We start from the raw sequence: 23934 nt of genomic DNA, 5'->3' as shown, positions 1-23934 counted from the left end.
TGTTTCCCATTGACTTCAGTTTTACTAGGGCTCCTTCATGACACACTCGGTCAAATGCTGCCTTGATGTCAAGGGCAGTCACTCTCACCTCACCTCTGGAATTCAGCTCCTTTGTCCATGTTTGGACCAAGGCTGTAATGAGGTCGGCAGCCAAGCGGTCTTGGCGGAACCCAAACTGATCATCAGTGAGCAGGTTATTGGTGAGTAAGTGCCCCTTGATAGCACTGTTCATGACACCTTCCATCACTTTGCTGATGATTGAGAGTAGACTGATGGGGAGGTAATTGGCCGGGTTGGATTTGTCCTGCTTTTTGTGGACAGGACCTACCTGGGCAGTTTTCCATATTGTCGGATAGATGCCAGTGTTGTAGCTGTACTGGAACAGGTTGGCTAGAGGTGCGGTTAGTTCTGGGGCACAAGTCTGCAGCACGATAGCCGGGATATTGTCGGGGCCCATAGCTTTTGCTGTATGCAGTGAGCTCAGCCATTTCTTGATATCACGTGGAGTGAATCGAATTGGCTGAAGACTGGCTTCTGTGATGGTGGGGACCTCAGGAGGAAGCCGATATGGATCATCCACTCGGCACTTCTGGCTGAAGATGGTTGCAAACGCTTCAGCCTTGTCTTTTGCACGCACGTGCTGGGCTCCACCATCATTGAGGATGGAAATATTCATGGATCCTCCTCCTCCCCTTAGTTGTTTAATGGTCCCCACCATTCAGTACTAGATGTGGCAGGACTGCAGAGCTTTGATGTGATCCGTTGATTGTGGGATCGCTTAGCCCTGCCTATAGCATGCTGCTTCCACTTTTTAGCATGCATATATAGTCCTGTGTTGCAGCTTCCCCAGCTTGACACCTCATTTTTTTAGGTACGCCTGGTGCTGCTCCTGGCATGCTCTTCTACACTCCTTATTGAACCAGGGCTGGTCCCCTGGCTTGATGGTAATGGTAAAGTGAGGGATATGCCGGGTCGTGGGGTTACAGATTGTGGTGGAATACAATTCTGCTGCTGCTGATGGCCCACAGTGCCTCATGGATGCCAAGTTTTGAGCTGCTAGATCTGTTCTGAATCTATCCCATATAGCACGGTGGCAGTGCCACAGAACACGATGGAGGGTGTCCTCAGTGTGAAGACAGGACTTCGTTTCCACAGTGACTGTGTGGTGGTCACTGCTACCAATACGGTCATGGACAGATGCATCTGCGACAGGGCGAGATCAAGCAAGTTTTTCCCTCGTGTTGGTTCTCTCACCACTTGACACAGGCCCAGACTGGCAGTTATGTCCTTCAGGACTCGGCCAGCTCAGTCAGTAGCGATGCTACCGAGCCACTCTTGGTGATGGACATTGAAGTCCCCCACCTAGAGTACATGCTATGCCATTGCTACTCTCAGTGCTTCTTCCAAGTGCTGTTCAACATGGCGGAGTACTGATTCATCAGCTGAGGGAGGGCGGTAGGTGGTAATCAGCAGGAGGTTTCCTTGCCCATGCTTGCCCTGAAGCCATGAGACTTGAAGGGGTCCATAGTCAATGTTGAGGACTCCCAGGGTCACTCCTTCCCGATTGTACACCTGGTGGATCTGTCCTAACATAGAGATAGGAACAGGAGTAGGCCATTCGGCCCTTCGAGCCTGCTCCGCCATTCAATGAGATCATGGCTGATCCTCGTCTGAGATCATAGCTGATCTTACCAGTTCAGTACCCCGTCCCCGCCTTTTCTCCGTAACCCTTAATCCCCTTAGCCTTCAGAAATATATCCAATTCTCTCTTGAAAATATTTATTGAATTAGCCTTCACAGCCCTCTGTGGCAGGGAATTCCACAGGCTCACCACTCTTTGAGTGAAGAAATTCTTCCTCATCTCTGTTTTAAATGATTTGCCCGCTATTTTTAGACTGTGGCCCCTGGTTCTGTGCTCCCTGGCCATTGGAAACATTCTCTCTGAATTCAGCCTGTCCAGGCCTGCCATAATTTTATATGTTTCGATGAGATCCCCTCTCAATCTTCTAAACTCCAGTGAGTACAAGCCCAAACTATTTAATCTCTCTTCGTAGGTCATTCCCGCCATTCCAGGTATCAGCCTGGTGAATCGCCGTTGCACTCTTTCCATGGCAAGAACATCCTTCCGCAGATGGGGCGACCAAAACTGTACACAATACTCCAGATGCGGTCTCACCAGCACCTTGTACAGCTGTAGTAAGGTATCCCTATTCCTATACTCGAACCCCCTTGATATGAAGGCCAACATACCATTTGCCTTCTTAATCGCCTGTTGCACCTGCATGCTCTCCTTCAGTGACTGGTGCACAAGAACACCCAGGTCCCTCTGCACTTCCCCATCTCCCAATCTATTGCCATTTAGATAATAATCTACCCTCCTGTTTTTACCCCCAAAGTGGATAACCTCGCATTTATCCACATTATAGTGCATCTGCCACGTATCCGCCCATTCCCCCAACCTGTCCAAATCGCACTGTAGCCTCCTGACATCCTCATCAGAGCCCACCCCTCCTCCTAGTTTAGTGTCGTCAGCGAATTTGGAAATATTGCATCCAATTCCCTGATCCAGATCATTTATATATATTGTGAACAGCTGGGGTCCCAGGACAGATCCTTGCGGCACCCCGCTGGTCACTGCCTGCCACTCTGAAAACGAGCCGTTTATTCCAACTCTCTGTTTTCTATCCGCCAGCCAGTTCTCTATCCACGTTAATACTTTGCCCCCAATCCCATGAGCCTTAATTTTGCATGACAATCTTTTGTGTGGAACCTTATCGAAGGCTTTCTGGAAGTCAAGGTACACCACATCCACTGGCTCTCCCCCATCTATTTTACCAGTTACTTCCTCAAAAAATTCCAGCAGATTAGTCAAACACGATTTACCCTTTGTAAATCCATGTTGACTCTGTCCGATCCTTTCCCCATTTGTCAAGTGCTCCGCTATTTTATCCTTAATAATGGACTCTAGCATTTTGCCCACAACCGATGTAAGGCTTACTGGTCTATAATTCCCTGCTTTCTCTCTACCCCCCTTTTTAAATATTGGGGTAACATTAGCTACCCTCCAATCCACGGGTACTGTTCCCGAGTCAATGGAGTTCCGGAAGATGATCCTTAGAGCATCTGCTATCTCCAGGGCCACCTCCTTAAGTACCCTAGGATGTAGTTTATCAGGCCCCGGGGATTTGTCGGCCTTCAGTCCCCTCAACTTACCCAACACCATATCCCTAGAGATACTAATTTCTGTCAGCTCCTCCCTCTCATTAGTCCCTATGTTTGCCGATATTCCTGGGAGGTTATTTGTGTCCTCCTTTGTGAATACAGAACCAAAGTATGAGTTTAATTGGTCTGCCATTTCCTTATTCTCCATTATATATTCTCCCGAATCGGACTGCAGGGGACCGACTTGGGATTTTACCAGTCTTTTCCTCCTGATATACCGATAAAAGCTTTTGCAGTCTGTCTTTATTTTTGCTGCAAGTTTACTTTCGTATTCTATTTTCCCCTTCCTGATTAATCCCTTTGTCCTCTTCTGCTGTATCCTGTACTGCCCCCAATCTTCCGGTCTGGTGCTTTTTTTTGCCAGTTGATATGCCCTTTTTTTTGATTTTATGCTGTCCCTAATTTCCCTCGTTATCCACGGTTGAGTCACCTTTTTAGGTTTATTTTTATGCCAAACCGGTATAAACATGTTCTGGAATTCTTCCATTCTATCTTTGAATGCTTGCCATTGTCTATCCACTGTCAATCCCCCCAGAAACACCACCCAATCAATCTTACCCAATTCCCGTCTCATACCCTCGTAATTCCCTTTATTTAAGTTCTGGACCTTAGTCTCTGATTCAATTTCCTCACTCTCCATCTCGACTGAGAGCTCGATCATATTATGATCGCTCTGACCCAAGGGGCCTCGTACAAGAAGATTGGTGATAAGTCCCTTCTCATTGCACAATACCCAGTCTAAAATGGCCTGATCTCGAGTCGGCTCCTCGACATATTGGTCCAGATAACCGTCCCGAAAACATTCCAGGAATTCCTCCTCCTCCTCCTGCCGGTGTTGGTACCCAGGGATGGTGATGGAGGAGTTTGGGATCTTGGCTGAAAGTATTCTGTGAGTATGACTATGTCAGGCTGTTGCTTGACTGGTCTGTGAGACAGCTTTCCCAATTTTGGCACAAGTCCCCAGATGTTGGCGAGGAGGACTTTGCCGGGTCAACTGGGCGTGCCGTCCTGTTTCATTTTTATTATTTTATTTTGTAGCGGTTTGTTACAACTGAGTAGCTAGCTAGGCCATTTGAGGGCAATTAAGAGTCAACCACATTACTGTGGGTCTGGAGTTATTTAATTAACTGAATTTAAATTCCCCAGCTGCCGTGGTGGGATTTGAACCCACATCTCTGGACCATTAGTCCAGGCCTCTGGATTACTAGCCTAGTGACATTACCACTACGCTACCGTTCCCGTTGCAAGCGCACACTCAAAGTGGCCTGAAATTATTCCAATCAGGTCACACTGCAGGCGGATGTCAGCTTGAGCAGGCACAAGGTCAGTAGATTTGCAAAATCTTATCCCAAACCTCAACAACAAAGTTGCATTTGAATGTCAGCCATGTTACAGGAGCACTTTCAAAGTGCTGCACCAATAACTACAAATCATGTCCTCGAGAAACTGGCCTGTTTCTGACAAGATGGGAAACAGGAGCCAGAAGCACGAAAATGGGAAACCACTATAAAAATAGAATTATCAAGGCAGTTAACAGGCTCTTAACTGCCTTAACTACCTGTCCCACCAGTTCCCGCCACATCAGTTTGGGAGCGGCCGACCCGACGCTCACGAAAATCGCGTGGGGGTGGGATGGAGGCGGGTTGGCAGTCTGAAGCCGTTTTTTCCGATTTTTGCTGCCGACCCGCCTCCTCAGGGCTATTAAAATCGAGCCCTACAGCTCTCTATTCCTTCATCCAAGCCATTTATAAATATAGTGAAAAGCTGTGGCCCCAGTACAGATCCTTGGGGGACACCACTAGTCACATCCTGCCAATTTGAGTACATACCCATTGGGGTCGATTTTCCCGAAGCTGTCAGGAAGAAGGCGGGACTACAACTTTTGGGTTTTAGACCCGCCTACATCGACGTCCGGCCAATCCGTGCGATTTTCCCTTGATTGACCTTGTTGAGCCCGCTCAGCGGGCTCAGCAGGCCAATTAAGGGCCACCTGGCAACAGGTGACGTCACAGACTGCAACTTCATCTGTCAAGAGTTCTTGACAGATGAAATATCAGTGTTTCACAGCTGTTTGAAGCTGCCAAACACTGACAGTCTGAGTTCTAACATGAGTCCTTCTGCACAGACTTGGTTAGAACTCTCAGCAGCACTCAAAGCTGAAGGCTATCACTTTTCACAGATTGCAGCCATTCAGCTTTAAGTGCCGGCTGAGTGATGGGCTCCCGACGCCTGCAGGAAGAAAGGCTGTTAAGGTAAGTACAGGTAAGTAAAAGTTCTTTACACACTTTAGACACACCAAACACACTTACCTTTGCACTCATGCACCCATCACTCACCTGAACACCGACATCGCGACCCCTCCAACTCCTTCAACACGACGGCCCGCCTGCTCTAACCTGGCGTGGTTTGGAGCCGTCGGGAATCCCACACGACAGCCCTCAAAATAGGGATTAGGCTAATAACTACCTGTTAACAGGCAGTTAATTGGCACTAATCCCTTCCCGCCTGGGGTCGGCGGGTCCCAGTGCGGGGCGGGTACTTGCGTGGAGCGGGGTTTTGGGCGGGATGGTGTTGGGATCCCCGAATTCAGGATTCCCCCCCCCCCCCCCCCACACGCCTGAAACCCCCGCCTGATGGCTCCAGGAAAATCGACCCCCTTATTCCTACTCTCAGTCTCCTATCTCCTAACCAATTCCATATCCAAACCAATAGATTCCCTCCAATTCCAAGCGCTCTCATTTTGTTAACAGTCTCTAATAGGGAACCTTGTTAAATGTCTTCTGGAAAGCTTTAGAGAGGTTGCAGAAAATATTTAGGAGAATGATTCCAGGGATGAGGGACTTCAGTTATGTGGATAGACTGGAGAAGCTGGAGTTGTTCTCCTTAGAGCAGAGGAGATTTGATAGAGGTGTTCAAAATCATGAAGGGTTTGGGCAGAATAGGTAGAGAGAAACTGTTCCCATTGGCAGAGGGGCAAAAACCAGAGGACACAAATTTAAGGTGATTGGCAAAAGAACCAAAGACGTTTTTACGCAGCGAGTGGTTAGGATCTGGAATGCACTGCCTGAAAGGGTGATGGAGGCTGGCTCAATCACAGCTTTCAAAAGGGAGTTGGATAAGTACCTGAAAGAAAAACATTTGCAGGGCTACGGGGGAGTGGGACTAGCTGAGGTGCTCTTGCAGAGAGCTGGCACAGGCTCGACAGGCCAAATGGCCTTCTTCCATGCTGTAACTATTCTATGATTCTAAGTCGATATAAATAACATCCAGTCACTCCCTTATCTACCACGTTAGTTACTTCCTCAAAAAATTCAACTAGGTTCGTTAGACATGACTTAGCATTTACAAATCCATGCTGGCTCTCTCTGATCAGCTCATATTTGTCCAAATTGCGAGTCACTCTGTCCCTAATAAATTCTAGTAATTTTTCTACAACTGATGTTAGACTAATAGGCCTATAATTTCCTAGTTTATCCCTCTTACCCTTAAACAATGGAGTGATATTGGCAACTTTCCAATCCAAGGGAACAATTCCTGAATCGAGTGTGTTTTGGAAGATCATGACTAACACATGAACAATTGCCTCACCTCCTCCTTTTAATACCCTGAGGTGAAAACCATCAGGTCCTGGAGATTTTTCAATCTTTAATCACGTTCGTTTCTTCATCACCATTTTTCTTTAACTTGTATTGAATCTAGTTAGTTCCATTCCTTGATTTCTTTTTCGACTGATATCTTTAATACTGTGCAGAATACGTTTCATATGGATCACCTTGGTTATCCCCAGATCCATAAAAATAAAACGTTAATATTTGTTGCCTGGCAACCACTGAGAACCAAAGAACGTGACATGAAATGGCGGCCAATGATGATGGCCTGGAGCTTGCAGCCTCCCTACTGACTGTAGGGTACTGTCCACTCGAGTCTCTGGCTGCAGCCTTCTGCCAGTACGGATCGCTCCCACCCACCCACCGGCCAGGCAGTCAATCTGGCCGGCTGTTGGGCAGGAGCTGGACCAAAATTATTCAAATGAGGCCTTGGCATTAAGATCGACAGGGCCTCACTGTCCCCGGCCTTGCAGGGTTCATTGCCCGCTATCGGGCTCTCCCGCACCCTTCCCGCCTCCCTGTTAATATCAGGGAAGAAGTTTTAAGGTTTCTGTAGTTAAAGTATCAGCTCACCATGCTCGCATCGATGACTTGTCCTTTTCCAGATTGTATTCTCTCGTACAGAGCTAGGATTATACCCATAGCACACATAACGCCACCTCCAGCAAAGTCAGCCACAATGTTTAGTGGTGCATAGGGATTCTCACCTTTCCTGCCAAATTTTGATAGCAGACCTGAGTTCCAAATAGATGCTGTTAGTAAACTGCTTAACAAAAACACAGCTGTATACATTTTCCTACGGAGAAACAGATCTTAAACATTAAAATTCGTTTTATTCATTCTCTGGATTATGGGCATCGCTGGCAAAGCTGGCATTTATTGCCATCCCTAGTTGTCCTTGCAAAGAGAGAGTGGTGGGGCTTCTTCTTGAACTGCTGCAGTCCTTGTGGTGAAGGTACTCCTACATTGCCGTTAGGTAGGGTGTTTCAAGATACGACTCCAATTTACATAGGTTAATGAGGTTCCTGCTCATCTCTGGCAGGCAACTGAACCACCACTTAAATGCCCCACCAAAATGCCAGCGGAAATGGGGCAATAACTACTGTGCTGCTATTGTAATTGTGCTACCTCCCGGTTTGTGCCTGGCAGAGGAATTGAAAATTGGTCCCAATATTTCTTAATCTGCATTTTCTGCATAAAGAGAGTTGCATTTTATATTTTTGGCAATGGTATAATCAGAACAATTTAAGAAAAAAGTACTTCTGCAAGAAGGTGCCTTAGAGCTACTGTAAAACGTTGGTAGCTAGTGTAGGCTGGCAACAATACAACTAATACTGAAGGGGAAAACAAATGAATGCTGTCCCGACATGGTGGTCCACTGAAGAGGCAAGTAAGTGGTAGCCTGAGAACAACCTGTCAACTCCTTTTCGGTTAGGGAGTATTTTACACTGTGAGCTACACTATTTAACCCACAAGCCAACATTCAAAAACTATTCTCAGACTGCACTGTATGATATCGCTAACTGATGCTGCAAGTAGGCGTCAGTTTTACAACTTGCACATCATTCAGTTGGATCGATTTGTCATATAAATATTGTAGTTACAGCAAGAATTTAATGTTCTAAGGAAAATAATCCTAAAAACAAAATGTGTTCAGTAAAATGCAAATTTATGGTGATCTATCAGAATAGCATTTTAATTGAATCTCCCCTCCTGGTCAAAATCTGCTCAATTCCTGCAAAAGTGGTTAATTTACACTAGCCCACTAGACACAGTAACGTTAAGTTATTTCTGCTGAACTTTATCATAATAAATCCATTCCAATTACCTGACACAGCGGTGTAGTTGATATCATGCCCAGCATTTCTGGAATATAGTCCACTCTGTCCAAATCCAGTCAGCCGGGCATAGATAAGCCTTGGATTCTGTTTAAGTATATCTTCAGGGCCAAGACCCAGCTTCTCCATGACACCTATGAAGAGATACCAGTTTTGTGCACTTAGATCAGCCAGCAGACCATCTAACTCTTTGAAGAACGCAATAGCAATGTTGCATAAAAGTAAGGCAAGAAAGTAAAAAGTAATGCAAATAAATATTCCATGGCAGGCAGCTGGTGCCTGTTGGGAATGCCAATACATGGCACCTTGACGCAGTGGATGCAGATTTAATTTTGCATTCCAAGATATCTACTTGAAAAGGAAAAATTTGCAGGACTATAGTGAAAGAGCAGGGGAGTGGGACTTATTGGATAGCTCTTTCAATCGTACAGCATGCACAGGAGGCTATTCGAGCCATCTTGGGCATGATGGGCCAAATGGCCTCCTTCTGTACTGTACAATTCTATGATTTTAGCCATAATATTTTACTTGTGTACACAGATGGTTTTAGCCATTGTTTATGACTTAATTTTTCTGGGGATTGTCACAATATACAGGTTTCTACTCCCATAAACAGGTTTTACCTCTCCAATACTAAACAGAAAGATTCTACAGTAGACATTCCCATTTAACAGTTTCAGCTACTAAGGGGCACTGGTTTTAGCAGTAGGTTAAAGTACTGTGATTTCACCTCTAGGATATGGACTTGAGGCTAGCCCAGAAATATTGAACAACATCTCCCCTCTCTGCTAGTTACAAGGGTCCTAAGTGGATTAAGTTAGATGGGTCCCAAATAGATTAAGTTTTGACAGTCTCCAGCCAGTCATCGTGAGCCCAGCTCCGCAGCAGTTATGCCTGTAATTCAGCACAAAGAGGCAATGAGTTTGTAATTTCCTTCAGGGAAGCTGTACAGATGACTGGTGTGGCAAATGGAAAACATTGCGCGAGTGCAGCAGCAGTGCTCTTTTGATGTTGGAACTAAAAAACATTGGGAATGCTTTGATCGCTAGAAGTAGCAAATCATAAATACATTCTCTTTTGAAAGAATTTATGAAGCTACTACACATAACGACTAAAGCAATTTTCTCATTGTTACAGCAGAACACAAAGCTTAACTGAGGCCACTCCTGGGAGTACTTATTGGCAACAATGGTGTGTTTTCCAGCAGCAATATTCCTCATGCCAATTACAACAAAAATATCAAATAAATATCTTAAACATTGGGCTGCTACTTCCTGAAACAGTAGTTTTAGTGTTGCTCATGAGGTTAGTGAAAATTTATAATAGCTCAGAAATGTAAAAAAAAAGTCAAGGCTTGTAGAGCATCAGTTAGAGCAGAAGAGAGGTTTGTGCATAATTAGAAGAGCAGAAGTGTGAATGTTATCATGGAGGACTTCAACTATCCCCCCATCAAGTGGTCTGCTGCGCAGCAGCCAAGAGGAAGGAGGCAGAGAAGACTGGGTTACATAGAGAGCCTGTGATGATTGTTTCCTTATGAAGCATGCCCAAAGTGATGCATGTATGCAAATAACAGAATAATGAGGGCCAAAACCATTGTCCCAGACATTCCACCATTTATATCAGAATTGCACCCAGCATAAGTTAATCTTGTAGAAGGTTAAGTCACCTGCATGCTTTGCCAAACCAGGAAGTGGTTGAATTCACAGGCTTTGAATGTCCACAAATGTTGTCTGAAACATCAGCTTTGACTGAAGTGATTGGAAACATTTGTTCTCATTTGAACAATTATGAAAGGATTCTGCAAGCTGCCTTGCTGCAGCGTCAGGCTGGGAAATCTTTTTCTTCCCACCCTTACGTCATGGAGACCTCACCATGTGATTTACCATTGGCATTCCCATGTATGTCCTTATATACATTGGAGGCACAACGGGAACAGGAGGAAGAGGAAATAACAGAGGCACGTAGGATAATGCTACACCAAGGAGAAAACCAACTATTCTTCCACCAGAGTGTATAAACCACCCGCTCCTCTGGTGAAGAGGTTTGCTTAAGGATGCAATGGCTCATTAAGGCATGGAAGGAACTGTGTCTCCCTTCCCTTCAAATTGATCCCCAAACGTCCCCCCAACGCCGTTTTCAAGATGGCAGCGCGCACGGATGCAGCGGCTTTGTCTCTCCCGAGACTGAGCATTTTCACCCTCCTTCTGAGTCTCTTCTGGACTCTGCTGATTCGGGAATTAAAGGCTGACCTACCGTACAGCCGGCAGACGCTCCTAGACATCGGGGCTGACTGTGTGCGGCTTACACTCGGCGACATCGATCTGCCTCCTGACACCGCCCGACCCCCGGGACCAGCGTGGCGTCCTTCCCCAGCCGGAAGTCAGCGCAGACCGCGCAGAGAACGCAAGCAGAAGCGGGGTAAGAGGGCAGGTATCCAAAACAGGCTGAAGAGGGCCCCACACAAACCCTCCCTCCCAAGTATTTTCCTGGCCAACGTCAGGTCACTGGAGAACAAAATGGATGAGATTAAACTGGATCTCTCCACACAGAAAAGGACAAAGGAATGCTGCGCCATGATCTTCACAGAGACCTGGCTGAACAACGGCATCCCTGACACCACCATCCAACTAGAAGGACGCACGGTCTTCCGCGCCGACAGAACTGCAGACTCTGGTAAGAGCAAGGGAGGCGGTTTGTGCATTTACACTAACAATGCCTGGTGCACTAACATGGATATAATTGATAGATCCTGCTCGGCTGATTTGGAATTCCTCATGGGAAGGTGCAGACCCTTCTACCTGCCTCGGGAATTCACGGCTGTTATCATCACTGCGGTCTACATCCCACCACACGCTAATGCCAAACTAGCACCGAAGGACCTCTACAGGGCCATCAGCGAACAACAAACTGCGCACCCAGACGGAGCTTTTATCGTCGCGGGGGACTTCAATCACATAAACCTAAAAACTGTACTACCAAAATTCCACCAGAATGTCTCCTGCCCCACAAGAGGGGAGAACACACTGGATCAAGTCTACATGAGCATTGTAGACGCTTATAAGGCCATTCCCTGCCCCCACCTTGGGAAGTCTGACCACCTCTCCCTGTTTCTAGCCCCGGCATACAAACCGCTCATCAAAAGAGGGAGAACATCAGTGAGAGCAGTGAAAGTATGGCCAGAGGGGGCAGTATCGGAGCTTCAGGACTGCTTCGAACGCACTGATTGGGGCATGTTTGCCCATAATGACATCGAGGAATACACATCCACAGTGCTATTCTACATCAACAGCTGCGTCGAGGTCGTCACGACCCATAAAAATATCAGGACATACCCCAACCAGAAACCCTGGATGAATGGAGAGGTCCGCTCACTGTTGAAAGCACGCGATGCAGCATTTAAATCTGGCGACGCGGCGGCTTACAGTGCAGCTAGGACCAACCTAAAAAAGGGTATCAGGACTGCCAAAAGGAAACAGACACTGCGGATAGAGGATCACTTCCGCAACAACTCGGACCCCCGGCGCATGTGGCAAGGCATCCAGTCCATCACTGACTTAACAACTTCTACGCTCGCTTCGACAGGGACAACAGGGAGCCGGCTACCAAAGCCTTGCCACCCCCGGAAGACCAGGTGCTCACTCTGTCGGCCTCCGATGTAAGGGGTGTTCTACGCGGAGTGAACACACGAAAGGCTGCTGGACCGGATAGCATCCATGGACGGGTACTCAAGGAATGTGCTGATCAGCTGGCTGATGTCTTCACCGCCATCTTCAATCTGTCATTGGCCCAGGCAGTAGTCCCTACATGCTTCAAGACCGCTACCATTATTCCTGTGCCAAAACAAACGGCTGTGACGTGCCTGAACGACTATCGACCTGTCGCACTCACACCCATCATAATGAAGTGTTGAGAGAGACTGGTCTTAGCCCACATCAAAGCCAGTGTTCCTGCCTCCCTTGACCAACACCAGTTTGCCTATCGTGCAAACAGATCAACGGAGGATGCAATCACAACTGCTCTACACTCGGCACTGAATCACCTAGATGGTAAGGAGACCTACATCAGAATGCTGTTCATAGACTACAGCTCAGCATTCAACACTATCGTCCCCAACAAGCTGGCCACCAAACTCTTGGCCTGAACACTTCCCTCTGCAACTGGGCCCTGGACTTCCTAACAAACAGACCCCAGTCTGTCAAATTAGGTAACCACACCTCCCCCCCGCTGACCCTGAACACGGGGGCCCCACAAGGATGTGTGCTGAGCCCCCTCCTCTACTCCCTCTTCACCCACGACTGTGTGGCTGTTAATGGTTCCAACACCATCATCAAGTTTGCGGATGACACCACGGTAGTAGGCCAGATCACCAACAACGATGAGTCAGTCTACAGGGAGGAGGTCCAGCATCTCGTGAAGTGGTGCGCCGATAACAACCTGGCCCTTAACACCAAGAAGACAAAAGAAATCATTGTGGACTTCAGGAAGCCCAAAGGCGGAAGTCACACCCCCATCCACATCAATGGGGCTGTGGTGGAAAGGGTGGACAGCTTTAAGTTCCTCGGAGTCCACATCACGGAAGACCTCTCCTGGTCCCTCAACACCTCCTCTCTGGTGAAGAAGGCCCAGCAGCGCCTATATTTCCTAAGGAGGCTGAAGGGATGTAATCTGTCACCCCTGATCCTCTCTAACTTTTACCGCTGCACAATAGAGAGCATCCTGACAAACTGTATCACAGTATGGTATGGCAGCTGTAGCTACTATGACCGGAAAGCCCTGCAGCGGGTAGTCAAAACTGCCCAACGCATTACCGGCACCCGGCTACTGACCATAGAGCACATATACCAGAAATGCTGTCTACGGAGGTCACGGTCCATCATCAAAGACCCTACCCACCCCAGCCACAGTCTGTTCGCCCTCCTGCCATCTGGGAGACGCTACAGATGCATTCGCACCCGTACGACCAGATTTAGGAACAGCTTCTTTCCCAGGGCTGTCATCCTACTGAACTCCACAAATAAACTCGAAAGCCTGCACATCTGCCAATGCACTTTATTATGGTTATATTTATGTTAATATACTACAAGCCAAATGTATGTTGAATGTTTAAATGTCTTAATCCAAATGTACACTCTCGGGAGCCGCAAGCCTACATTTCGTTGTACTGCACTTGTGCACTAACAATGACAATAAAAGTTGATTTGATTTGATTTGATTTGAAAACACAAAATCAAACATAGAAGATCCATACTTTGGAACACTGGACTTCACATCAAAGTGGGTTTGATGTGCACATATCTATTTACAACCATTGTTTCATTTAACCACCGTGGCTACTCCTCCTGGACATGTACATGCTGGGCTCACGAATGGGTAGAATAGGGGGTACGGAATATACATGATTGGATGAATTTTCCTGCAATTTAGTTTTTGGGGTATAACTGTAGGGGTTTGGGTCCTTCTCAGTATAGAGGTTCAAGCTGAGGGTGTGACGACAGGTACGTGTAATGGAGTCACAACCCTACGCCAGGACCAACAGAGTAATGCAATTCTCAATTGTTTCTTGTAAACTGCTGCTCAAATATTGCATGTATTAAGTCGCATTTATGCTTAAATAAAAATCATAACTGTTACCAATATGGAGTCAGCTTTGAACTATTGGACACAGTCCAAAGGGACTTTAAGTTCATTGCACCTCCTAAAGTATCCGAGACCTTGCAGGCTCTATTTAAATAGCCTACCTGCCTCTGCATTTTCTAATTACCTGACCCTGCAAAGGTGCTATCGGAAATTCTTTCCTGTTATCTCTCTGTGGGGGGAGCATCTTGGCAGGTGATTAGTATATTGTCAGATTTCAGTTGCTGGGATGAATTAATTAGTGCTGGTAATTAGTGTTTGATTTCAGGAGGGACAAATTTTCAATTATGAGGAAAGATTTGGAAAAGGCGCATTAGGATAATGTTGCTGGGTAACAACAACAGTGATAAAGAAGACAAAATATTTTTAAATCTATGCTAAAGGGCAAGGAAGCCTTGGAAAAGGAAGCCAAAATAACTAAATAGGAATGTTCATCGAGAAATTAACCTAAAGAAAAAGAATTTCACTGTGTTTAAAAGGTTCAATTGTCAGGAAAGATGGAATAAGTATGAAAAAGAAACAGCCATGGGTAACTAAGACTAGTACTAGGAATGAAAGAAAGACTTGCGCATTTATATAGCGCCTTTCACGATCACCGGGATCTCAAAGCGCTTTACAGCCAATTAAGCACTTTTGAAGTGGAGTCACTGTTGTAATGTGGGAAACGTGGCAGCCAATTTGCGCACAGCAAGGTCCCACAAACAGCAATGTGATAATGACCAGATAATCTGTTTTTGTTATGTTGGTTGAGGGATAAATATCGGCCAGGACACCCTGCTCTTCTTCAAAATAGTGCCATGGGATCTTTTACGTCCACCTGAGGGAGCAGACGGGGCCTCGGTTTAACATCTCATCCGAAAGACGGCACCTCCGACAGTACAGCACTCCCTCAGCACTGCACTGGAGTGTCAGCCTAGCCTTTTTAAGTGCTCAAGTCCCTGGAGTGGGACTTGAACCCACAACCTTCTGACTCAGAGGCGAGTGTGCTACCAACTGAGCCACAGCTGACATGGCATTGGAGCAAAGGATAGTGGACATCTGTGGAAGTGATAGCAAGGCTTTTTCAGTTTTGTTACAAGTCATAAAACAATCAAGGACCACATTGGCCCTATGAGGGATTTAGGAACATAGGAACAGGAGTAGGCCAGTCTCGAGCCAGTTCTGTCATTCAATTAGATCATGGCTGATCTGCATCTTAACTCCATCTACCCGCCTTGGTTCCGTAACCCGTAACAAAAATGTATCAATCTCAGTTTTGAAATTTTCAAGTGACCTAGCCTCAACAGCTTTTTTTTTTTTTTTTTTTCGGTGGGGGGGGGGGGGGGGGGGGGAGTTTCAGATTTCTTTTCACTGATAGACATCACGTGTCTAAGGCCATCGAGGGCTTGGTAAAAAGTCATGAAAGTTCTCATCAAGTTCCCTTTTAACAAGTTCCTGAGACAAGAGGGTATTTCCAGTTATAGGTGAGAAGTTGATAATTAACTTGGATTATGAGGAATCATGGACGACCACAGGCTCCTGGGCCTGTGTGTGGTTAATACCACTTAGTGGCGATAAGTACAATGTCATCCATTCGGGGACAATGTGGGGTGGCTGAAAATGGTTGAAGAACCGGGCAAGGGGACCCGGGGACACAGAGGTCCAGCCGAATTTAATGACAGGACCTCATCAGCACTTTTTAAATCCATTTCCCACCCGGCAGCCAGCAAAATTGACAAGACTGGCAGGTGACTGGGAGGAAAAATCAGTGGCAGGAAGGGCTGGGTTGGATATTGCGGCGGCAAGGGTCGGGCGTACACCACAGGAGGGGGGGGGGGGGGAGGGGAGGGGAGGAGAGGGGCGGGGAGAGATGGTTGCATACCGCCAATATCGAGGCTCTGGACTTTGCTTGATTGCAAAAATTAACCTTCAGCACCCTAAGTCAGAGTATTTCCTGAATTGGACACCATTTTTTCCCCTTTCCCAGGAAATGGAGTGCTGGGGGGGCGGGGGGGGGGGGAAGTTTCAGATTTCCATTACTCTGGAAAAAGTGGTTCCTGACATCACCCCTGAATGGCCTAGCTCTAATTTTGTTCTGGACACTCCCACCAGAGGAAATAGTTTCTCTCTACCCTATCAACTCCTTTATTCACCTTAAACTCCTCAATTACCCCTTAATCTTCTATGCTGAAGGGAATACAATGCAACCTGTCCTCATAATTTAACCCTTTTAACCAAGGTGTCATTTGGGTGAATCTATGCTGCATCCCGTCCAACTCAACATATCTTTCCTGAGGTGCAGTCCCCAAAACTGAACCCAGTACTCTTTTTATTAAAAAAAAAAAAAAAAATTCATTCACGGAATGTGGGTGTCGCTGGCAAGGCCAGCATTTATTGCCCATCCCTAGTTGCCCTCGAGAAAGTGGTGGTGAGCCTCCTTCTTGAAACTTTGCAGTCCCTGTGGTGAAGGTACTCCCACAGTGCTATTAGGTAGAGATTTCCAGGATTTTGATCCAGCGACGATGAAGGATCGGCGATATATTTCCAAGTCAGGATGGTGTGTGACTTGGAGGGGAACTTGGAGGCGATGGTGTTCCCATGCGCCTACTGCCCTTGTGGTAGAGGTTGCGGGTTTGGGAGGTGCTGCCGAAGAAGCCTTGGCGAGTTGCTGCAGTGCATCTTGTCAATGGTACACACTGCAGCCACGGTGCACCGGTGGTGGAGGGAGTGACTGTTTAAAGCTGGTGGATGGGTTGCCAATCAAGCGGGTTGCTTTGTCCTGGATGGTGTCAAGCTTCTTAAGTGTTGTTGGAGCTGCACTCATCCAACCACCTAGTGGAGTGTATTCCATCACACGCCTGACTTGTGCCTTGCAGGTGTTGGAAAGGCTTTGAGGAGTCAGGAAGTGAGTCACTCGCCACAGAATACCCAGCCTCTGACTTGCTCTAGGAACCACAGTATTTATGCGTCTGGTTCAGTTTGAGTTTCTGGTCAATGGTGACCCCCCCAGGATGTTGATGGTGGGGGAATTCAACAATGGTAATGCCACTGAATGTCAAGGGTGTTGATTAGACTCTCTCTTGTTGGAGAGACATTGCCTGGCATGAATGTGTGGCACGAATGTTACTTGCGACTTTTCAGCCCAAGCCTAGATGTTGTCTAGGCCTTGCTGCATGTGGGCATGGACTGCTTCATTAGCTGAGCAGTTGCAAATGGAACTGAACACTGTGCAAACATCAGTGAACATCCCCACTTCTGCCCTTGTGATGGAGGGAAGGTTATTGATGAAGCGGCTGAAGATGGTTGAGGCTAGGACACTGCCCTGAGGAACTCCTGCAGCGATGTCCTGGGATCCAAAGGGGTCCAACCAGAGCTTTATATAACTGTAACATAACTTCCACTCCTTTGTATTCCAGCCCCGTTGAGATAAAGGCCAACTTTCCATTCGCCTTTTTAATTATTTTTTTGTATCTTTATCTCATTTTACTACCTATCAGGCACGAACATAAAGATATGGCTCAAAGGCTAAACAGATGTTTGCATCAGTTTTCATTTTGGGACAAGTATTACAGGACAAGTGTGCAACTAAAATTGCTTCAGAAGTAATTGCAGTATGATTGTAGCTTAAGGCTAAGAGTGCTTTATGACCTGATGCCATCTACCACAGAATGCTCAGTGAAATGGGAGACGTCATATTTAATAGGATTATTCAGGAAATAAAAACAAAAGATGCTGTAAAGGGAAATAGTAGGTTATGACATTTGTGGTGTGCTGAAAGCGGAGAGATAAATAATTTTAGCAAGGTTGGAAAAATAAAGAGAAAAGGGGACAGGAGGAGGGGGGTGGTGAGGGGAAAGAGAACAAACAGGTATACCCAAGTACACAGAGTGAGAGCTATGTGTTATGTAACCTGCAAGCTGATCAGAAAAAAGGAAATATAAAGAATCATTACAGAGATAATTCATTCAGGTCTGAGTTAGTTCCCATTGATTGGAGGGCAGTTTATACAGGAAGGCAGATTATTATTTGAATGCACTTCCCCTTCTCCCAATCTATTGCCAAAGAGACCTGGGTGTTCTTGTGCACCAGTCGCTGAAGGTAAGCATGCAGGTGCAGCAGGCGCTTAAGAAGGCAAATGGTATGTTGGCCTTTGTAGCAAGAGGGTTCGAGTACAGGAACAAGGATGTCTTGCTGCAGTTGTACAGGGCCTTGGTGAGACCGCACCTTGAGTATTGTGTGCAGTTTTGGTCACCTTATCTGAGGAAGGATGTTCTTGCCATGGAAGGAGTGCAGCGAAAATTCACCAGGCTGATACCTGGGATGGCAGGAATGACGTATGAGGAGAGATTGGGTCGATTGGGCTTGTACTCACTGGAGTTTAGAAGATTGAGAGGGGATCTTATCGAAACCTATAAAATTCTGTCAGGCCTGGACAGACTAGATGCAGGAAGGATGTTCCCGAGGGCCGGGGAGTCCAGAACTAGGGGTCATAGTCTAAGGATAAGGGGTAAGCCATTTAGGACTGAGTTAAGGAGGAATTTCTTCACCCAGAGAGTGGTGAACCTGTGGAATTCTCTACCACAGAAGGCAGTGGAGGCCAGTTCATTAAATATATTCAAGAAGGAGTTGGATATATTTCTTAAGGCTAAAGGGATCAAGGGATATAGGGAGAAGGCAGGGACAGGGTACTGAATTTGGATGATCAGCCATGATCTCATTGAATGGCGGAGCAGGCTTGAGGGGCCGAATGGCCTACTCCTGCTCCTATCTTCTATGTTTCTATACTGGTCCCATTATTTATGAAATTGGGCCCTTGCAGTTATAGACAGTGAGTTTGGCCTCAGTAATCAGGAAGATGTTGGAAAACATTATACAGAATGTAATGTAATGAATAATATATTGAGAATTGGAAGGCTAATAAGAATACACAGCATCAAGAAACGTGGGTCCTACACCTGATTGAAATCTTTGAGAAAGTGATCATAATGGTGATGAAGAAAGTGAATGGGCATGGATCTGTTGGGGCCTGGTTACAAATGCAATTCTACAGGGCTCTGTTGCTGTTCTTTCATTTTCATTAATGCTCAGAGGAGGGATTAAAATGAATTATTCTTAAATTTGCAGACCAAATCAATAGGTTGCAGGCCAATTTACATGGGCCTGTGTGTGGTCAGTTGCACTTAATGGGTGTAAGTACAGAGTTAGGAAACCCCATATATGTTTATACCATGTAGAGGTACCCATTAAAGGCAACATATCAAGGAGGACATGGGGACAGTGGTTAAATCACTCGTTACAGCTGCCAAGAAGGGCAAGATGGCTATAAGGAAAGCACATGGAGTTTGAAATTGTATTGCTAGGACCAACAAGTATAATAATGAAGAGTGCTGTACTTAGGCTTCATGAGGCTCTGGTATGTCCAAGCTTGGAATATGTTGTTTAATTTTGGTCCATTCATATAGCGAAGAATAGTGAGGCTCCAGAGAAGGTGCAGAACCTGGCAACCAAGAGGTTAAAGATAGAGAGGGGAGGCGATGGAGGGATTTGGAAATAAGGATGAGAATTTTGAACTTGAAGCGTTGCGACACCAGGAGCCAATGTAGGTCAGCGAGGACAGGGGCGATGGGTGAACGGGACTTAGTGCGAGTTAGGATTGGAATAGTCAAGTCTAGAGGTAACAAGTTTAGAGGTCCTAGCAATACAACCTGAAACTCTATGTGCTTTCCTTATAAACACCTCACACTGCTTGGCACCTGTAACAAGTGAATTAACTCGTGTCGTTGATGTGTTGCCTTTAATGGGTACCTCTACATGGTATAAACACATCAGGGCTTTCCAGCTCTGAATGGATGACATTGTACTTATCGCCACTAAGTGGCATTAACCACACACAGGCCCATTTAAATTGGTCTGCAACCTACTAACTTGGTCTGAATTACTAAGCCCCATGCTTATAAAATCGGACGGTAAGGATAAGGTTAGATGTCAGAAAGTACTTCTTTTCACTGATAATACATCACGTTCTGGAAAAGGCCATCGAGGGCTCGGGTAAAAAGTCATGAAAGTTTTCATCAAGTTCCCTTTCAACAAGTTCCTGAGACAAGAGGGTATTTCTAGTTATAGGTGAGAAGTTGATAATTAACTTGGATTATGAGGAATCATGGGCGACCACAGGCTCCTGGGCCCTGATATTTACAGTGGGGTCGGGGACAATGTGGGGTGGCTGAAAATGGTTGAAGAACCCGGCAAGGGAACCCGGGGACACAGAGGTCCTGCCGAATTTGACGACAGGACCTCATCAGCAGTTTTAAAATCCATTTCTCACCCGGCAGCCGGCAAAATTGACAAGACTGGCTGGTGACTGGGAGGAAAAACCAGTGGCAGGAAACCGCAGCCGGCGACCCTTGGGGATAGTCCCCTGCAAACAGAAGGGCTGGGTTGGATGTTGCGGGGGCAGGGGATGGTCGTAACCCACCGGGGGGGGGGGGGGCGGGGAGATGGAAATGCCAATATCGAGGCTCTGAACTTTGCTTGACTGACTTAGGGTGCTGAAGGTTAATTTTTGCAGAGTATTTCCTGAATTGGACACCATTTTTTTTCCCTTTCCCAGGAAATGGAGTGCTGGGAGGGGGGGGTGGAGAGAAGAGATGGAGCGCTGGTGGGGGGTGGTGAGATGGAGCGCTGAGGGGGCGGGGGGGAGATGGAGCGCTGGGGGGGGGGGGGAGGTGGGAGATGGAGCGCTGGGGGGGGCGGGGGAAGAGAGCAGTGTGTGAAGCTGTACTTTAATTGGATGGGGAGGACTCGAGACATTTCTAGCCTTTCATCTGGGTATTGATGTATATTTTTAACTTCTCTGAAGCTGACAAAAATGCTTCACTATGCATCAAAACCTGAGCAAATGGCATTTCAATTTCCTGACATTTTCAGAAAGATGTCAACCATAAAATTACATGAAATGGACTGCTGCACCAGTCAGCAATTTCCATCACTTTCAAGTGAGTTTTGATGGGTTTTTCTTCACATGTGAAGTAACACCTGCAATATAACAAATGTGGCGAGTTCTCTTTAAACTATTCGGCTCATACAGATAAGGTAATTATAAGAAATCGCCCAATATCACAAATAGAGAGGTATCAAAACTGGTCAAATATTTTCAAAAAAGCCAAGCTAAGACCCTACCTTAGTGCTAAATAACACAAAACCTGAAGCTAATTAGGGAGTCCAGGCTAGAGGAGCCATAATGGGACATGATGATTAGCAGGCAGACCAGGAATCATCCACACAGGCAGGTAACCTCAGCTAGAGGCAACAAGCAGAAGAAATCGGGGGCTGGGGCAATATGAAAGAAATACAGGACTCTACCCAACTGCTATATGGGAAAATATTGTAATACTGCTTTGATCCAGGAAATCTACAAAGATCGGGCCTACAATGCAGAGCTTGAAAAATCAGAAATAATTACCTAACTTTTAGTTCAGATTCACGGTGATGACAGCCACACGTATCTGATTCTGCTCTGAGTTGTGCATTTACCAAATTCTGCTGCATTATAAATGACTTTTTTTTTATTTTTTAAAGTGAATTGGAACACTTCATATCCCACCAGAGTAACTACTTGATGATGAAGGAGGGATGTATCATGTTTGCTGAGGATACATAGCTAGGTGGGAAAGTAAGCTGTGAGGAGGACACGAAGGCCGTGATTTAAAATGGATGCAGCTTGGGAGCGGGTCAGCTGGTTTCCAGGCTCCAGTCCCGCCCCCAACTGCATCCGGCCAACGAACATGATTTTACGGCAGAAAATGCTGGAAAAACTCAGCAGGCCAGGCAACATCCGTGGAGAGAAATTAGAGCTGACGTTTCGGGTCGAAACCCTTTTTCAAAACTGGAAAGGAAATAAAATAGATCGTGGGATATGTGGAACACTCTTTGTTCCAGTCCTACTCAGGTATCGGTGCCATTTCCTGCTCTCGCCCCGAACTAGACAATTTCATTCACTTTGCCTCCAATTTCCACCCTTCCCTCACCTTCACATGGTCTATCTCTGACTCTTCCCTTCCTCGACTTCTCCATCTCCATCTCTGGGGATAGGTTATCGACCAATATTCACTACAAGCCCACTGACTCCCACAGCTACCTGGACTACACTTCCTCCCACCCCGCCTCCTGTAAGGACTCTATTCCATTCTCCCAGTCTCCGCCGTATCTGCTCCAACGATGCCACCTTCCACACCAGTGCTTCTGACAGGTCTTCCTTTTTCCGCAACCGAGGATTCCCCTCTACCGTGGTTGACACGGCCCTCGACCGTGTCCGTTCTATCTCCCGCACTTCTGCCCTCACCCCTGCCCCTCCCTCCCGGAACCACGATAGGGTTCCCCTTGTCCTCACCTTTCACCCCACCAGCCTCCACGTTCAACGGATCATCCTCCGCCATTTCCGCTACCTCCAAAGTGATCCCACCACCAAACGCATCTTCCCCTCCCCTCCCCTTTCAGCATTCCGTAGGGACCGCTCCCTCCGAGACACCCAAGTCCACTCCTCTATCACCCCAACAGCCCTTCCCCTTCGCCTGGCACCTTCCCGTGCAAGTGCAGGAGATGTAACACCTGCCCCTATACCTCCCCCCTTCCCACTGTCCAGGGCCCCAAACACCCCTTCCAGGTGAAACAGCGATTTACTTGTACTTCTTGCAATCTAGTATACTGTATTCACTGCTCACGATGCGGTCTCCTCTACATTGGGGAGACCAAACGCAGATTGGGTGACCGCTTTGCGGAACACCTCCGTTCAGTCCGTAAGGGTGACCCCGAGCTTCCGGTCGCCTGTCATTTTAATTCACCGCTCCATTCCCACTCGGACCTCACCGTCCTTGGCCTCTTGCATTGTTCCACGGAAGCTCAACGTAAACTCGAGGAACAGCACCTCATCTTCCGATTAGGCACTTTGCAGCCTTCCGGACTCAATATCGAGTTCAACAATTTCAGATCATAACCTCGGCCCCCATTACATTTTTACTTATATTTTGTTCCACCCCTTTGTTTTGGGTCTTCCCCCCCCCTCCCCCCACCTTTCCTTTTTTTCTCTCTCTTCTCTCTCCCACATGGCAGCTGTCTCTTATCCTGCCAGTACACTTCACACCTAATCTGAGCCGTCTTTTGTCTCCACTGTCCTATTAGCATCTCGTCTGGTTTTGAATACCTCTTAATGTCTCTTTTACTTCTTTTGTTCTATCGCAGCCCTGACTTCGATCTATTTTATTTCCTTTCCAGTTTTGAAAAAGGGTTTCGACCTGAAACGTCAACTCTGATTTCTCTCCACGGATGTTGCCTGACCTGTTAAGTTTTTCCAGCATTTTCTGTTGTTATTTTGGATTTCCAGCATCTGCAGTATTTTGCTATCGTACTGATTTTACGGCAATTGGCCTGGTTTTAAGCCCGCCCTGTGGGCTTGCCGGCCTTTTAAGAAAAAGCCGGTCAGATGATGTCATTTGATGACGCATCATCTGCCGGTTTTCTTAAAGGGACCATGCACAATTTTTCTTTGACAGCTCATTTCTCAGTGTTTCACAGCACTGAGGTGCTGCAAACACTGACAATGACTGTTCACAGGTGAGCTCCTGCACCCAGGCTCTCCAGTGACTCCCTCCTTAGGC

General features: G+C 46.7%; 1 protein-coding gene across 1 annotated transcript in view; it reads right to left on the bottom strand.

Annotated features, from left to right (window-relative positions):
- amacr (alpha-methylacyl-CoA racemase) overlaps window positions 1-23934 on the bottom strand; it is a 116664-nt gene that overhangs the window by 39351 nt on the left and 53379 nt on the right. The window contains exons 3-4 of the mRNA XM_085974194.1: window positions 8659-8802; window positions 7404-7564 (exon numbers count right to left, since the gene is read on the bottom strand). Of these exons, the coding sequence (XP_085830320.1) occupies window positions 7404-7564; window positions 8659-8802 (305 nt within the window). The remainder of the gene's footprint in view (window positions 1-7403; window positions 7565-8658; window positions 8803-23934) is intronic.

This window comes from Somniosus microcephalus, chromosome 2 (genome assembly GCF_052327205.1).
Source record: "Somniosus microcephalus isolate GS21.2 chromosome 2, FLI_Smic_1.0, whole genome shotgun sequence".
Lineage (NCBI taxonomy): Eukaryota > Metazoa > Chordata > Chondrichthyes > Squaliformes > Somniosidae > Somniosus > Somniosus microcephalus.
This window is presented reverse-complemented; position numbering and strand designations above follow the sequence as displayed.